Here is a 3,611-nt window from a genome sequence, read left to right on the forward strand (position 1 = left end):
CACTTGTATCAACATACGGAATTTAAATTACGAGACAAATACGGAAAATTCGAATAATAATATTAAAATTTTTTTATTACATTAATATAAAAAAAAGTACAATAATTAAAAATATTACATTTAAAAAATTACATAAATTTGCATAAAAACTACCGCCTTGCAGTCCTCAGCGCCCACAACTCTTCAACTAAATCATTTTGCAGTCGAATATGAGCCTCCGTCTGACGCATGTCGGCATGTGCTTGGAGGAGGGCTTCTTCATCGTGCGGTACCCCACCTCGTACGTTGGCGGTGATGACGCCGTGGCTTGAACCTGCTTCATTATCGTCGGTGGCCCAATCAGTCAGTTGTACACCTTCATCTTCGACGATCATGTTGTGCATGATAATACAGGCATACATTATATCAGCAATGCAGTCGACATGCCACAAACGCGTTGGTCCCTTAACTGCAGCCCATCGAGCTTGAAGCACACCAAATGCGCGCTCCACGTCCTTTCGCGCCGACTCCTGCCGCGTCGCAAAGTAGGCCTTCTTCGGCTCTGATGCGCACCGGATCGTCTTCACAAAGACGGGCCACCTAGGGTATATCCCATCCGCCAAGTAGTAGCCCATATCATGCTGGTTGCCGTTGGCGACAAAACTGATGGCCGGACCGACGCCCTGGCACTGCTCGTTGAAAAGGGGCGACGAGTTGAGGACGTTTAGGTCGTTGTTCGAACCGGCTATCCCAAAATACGCATGCCAAATCCACAACCGGTAATCAGCCACGGCCTCGAGGATCATCGTGGGATTTTTTCCCTTGTAGCCGGTCGTGTAAAACCCCTTCCAGGCAGCGGGACAGTTCTTCCATTCCCAATGCATACAATCTATGCTGCCTAGCATTCCCGGGAACCCGTGCTGATCCCCGTGCATCCGCAGCAAATTCCGGCAATCTTCGGGGGTAGGCTTTCGGAGATACTGATCACCGAATACTTCGATCACGCCCTGGCAGAAATACTTCATACATTCGATGGCAGTCGTCTCACCGATGTGGAGGTATTCGTCCCACATGTCTGCCGCGGTGCCGTAGGCCAACTGCCTGATTGCCGCAGTGCACTTTTGAATAGGGGTGTGGCCGGGTCTGCCAACCGCATCGTGCCTGAAGCGGAAATACAGATATCGCTGCTCCAATTCGTTAACAATACGCATAAATAAGTCCCGCCTCATCCTAAAACGACGCCTGAAATGGTTGGCGTCAAAACGCGGCTCCTCTGCGAAGTAATCTGTGAACAGGCGCTGATGTGCAGCGTCATGATCACGATGCACCACTTGTCGACGGTGGACAACTGGTCGTGGGCGAGGTGCCGCCGGCTGCATATAACTCTGCATCCATCGATCAACCTCACGGCTCGTATAGGCATCAAGCTCTTCGTTCATCATACGCTCGTACTCATCCGCATCCCCACCACTACCACCGGCATTACTCATTTCTTAAATTGATCTTGTACAGAAAGTAAGGTAGAGAGAGAGTACTCGTTAAAACAAGTGGTGTGAATGAAAATGAGGTTCAACGCGCGTATATATAGTGTTTTGCGAAAAAAAAAAAAAAATATTTAAATCCGACGCCGGTTTGGCGCCGATCCGGGAGCCACAATGGCGCCCGTGAGGATCGGCGTGGGAACCGGCGTCAGCGCGGGAATCGGCATGGCGACGCCGATTTTGACGCCGATTTCGCCCACGCCGGTTCCAATGGTTCGGCGTCAAACCGGCGTGGGCGAAAAATCGGCGCTCCGGTGGTGACGCCGACCATTGGAGATGCTCTAATTGAGCCTCTTAATTTGAAGAATCCAATGTCGTTTATATGACTTCAATGCCCTCTCTCGGTTTTAATTCCCTACATCATGCTTTTCATTTTCTATGTTGAACCAACAAAATAAAGAACTACTCCATCCGTCCCCGAATAAGTCGCTAATTTCCTTTTTGGACCGTCTCCCATTAAGAGTCACTCTTTATTTTTACCATAAATGGTAGTAGGTCTCACATTCCACTAACTCACTCAACTCCTATTTTATTATAAAACCAATATAAAAAGTGGGTCCCACCTTCAACTAACTTTTCTTTACATTTCTTAAAACTCGTGCCCGGTCAAACAACGACTCCTACTAGGGGACGGAGGGAGTATATTATACTAATAATTTCTACTAATTGTAATTGAGATACATAATGATTACATAGCTATCCCAAGAGTTTAATGGAGATAACGAATCTTATCCTGAAATCTTTATATATTTGTGAAAAAAGAATCAATAAATTTAATTAAGATTATGAATCTTATCTTATGTATCACTCCTTTTATCCCAAGTAAGTAAAGCGTTTTTTGCTATCAAATTTAGGAAAGTAGTGTCTAATATATTCAATGGAGATAAGAAAGGATAAAGTAGAAAATGAAATAAATAAAATGATACAGAAAATTAAGTGTGATAGATTAAAAAAAATTGTTAAAATAGGAAATAACTGATTTTGACGGGGACACTCCTAAAAATTAAGATGAATATGACTGAATTACCAAATTATGGTTTAAACAAAATTCTCACATAATCAAATTATAAGTCTTCTCAACCTTCCACACATATTCATAAAGTTACCAAATTCTGGTTTAAAATCCTTAACCTTAAAACGGAAAAACTTGAAATAAATAGAGAGTAATTATACATGTGAAAATATGTGATTCACAAAATTTATTGAGGATTGTGTTATCAAATTATAGTACTTCCTCCGTCCCCTATTAATTGACACCAATTTTCTTTTTTGTCTGTCCTTAATTAATTGGCACCCTTATTTTTTACTCTCAACGTTCCCTCATAGTTGAGTCTTTATTTCATTGCGGAATGTCTCTTCATAGTTGAGTCATTTCTGTATATAGTAATAACAAATACTTTTTCTCACTGTTACTTTACTCTCTAACATTATTCTCTCAACTTTATTCATTGTTTACTCTATTATCTGCACTTCTTTTTCTCTCTTACTTTTTTATCTATCTAGTTAACACACTAAATATCTATCTATTTCTTAAACTCAATTAGTGTCACAAGTACGGTTGTAGGGAAAGAGTTAATCGAGTTAGTATTCTTTACCGAAAAGTTCAGCCTTAACTATAAGGGAACGGAGGGAGGACCATTTTTGGTAATGAACATCACACTTCACTCACATTTTATTATATAATTAATATATAAAAGTAGGGCACATATTACACTAATTTTTTCACCCCGTTTTTTTAACTATATTTCTTAAAATCTGTGTCAAGTCGTATCAATTAATGGGGATAGAGGGAGTAAAATTGAGTTGCACTTCTTTTGATTTACTTGCCAAATTTGTTTCCTAATTATATTTGATGCTACTAGTTGAATCGTCATTAATTATGTTTCATTGTTATCAGTATTTTTCGATTTATGAATCGTCATTAATTATGTTTCATTGTTATCAGTATTTTTCGATTTAGGAAAGAAAAAATAATGAAAGTGGTCAATGATTAAAGCCCATTCTTCTTGAAGAGACAAAATCACATCACTCGAATATTCTTGAAGCTTGAAGGTAATATCATACTATTATTAGTATTATTGTACATTATAG

General features: G+C 40.2%; 1 protein-coding gene across 1 annotated transcript; it reads right to left on the reverse strand.

The window, feature by feature from the left end:
• Nucleotides 1-362: 362 nt before the first annotated feature.
• On the reverse strand, nt 363-1,208 carry LOC121804578 (the record flags this gene model as incomplete). The annotated part of the gene is made up of 1 exon (XM_042204183.1): nt 363-1,208. A coding segment is annotated over exon 1 (846 nt), but the record flags the coding sequence as incomplete, so codon positions are not given.
• Between the last annotated feature and the right edge of the window lie 2,403 nt (nt 1,209-3,611).

The sequence above is a fragment of the Salvia splendens genome, chromosome 5, assembly GCF_004379255.2.
Source record: "Salvia splendens isolate huo1 chromosome 5, SspV2, whole genome shotgun sequence".
In the NCBI taxonomy this organism is placed as follows: domain Eukaryota; kingdom Viridiplantae; phylum Streptophyta; class Magnoliopsida; order Lamiales; family Lamiaceae; genus Salvia; species Salvia splendens.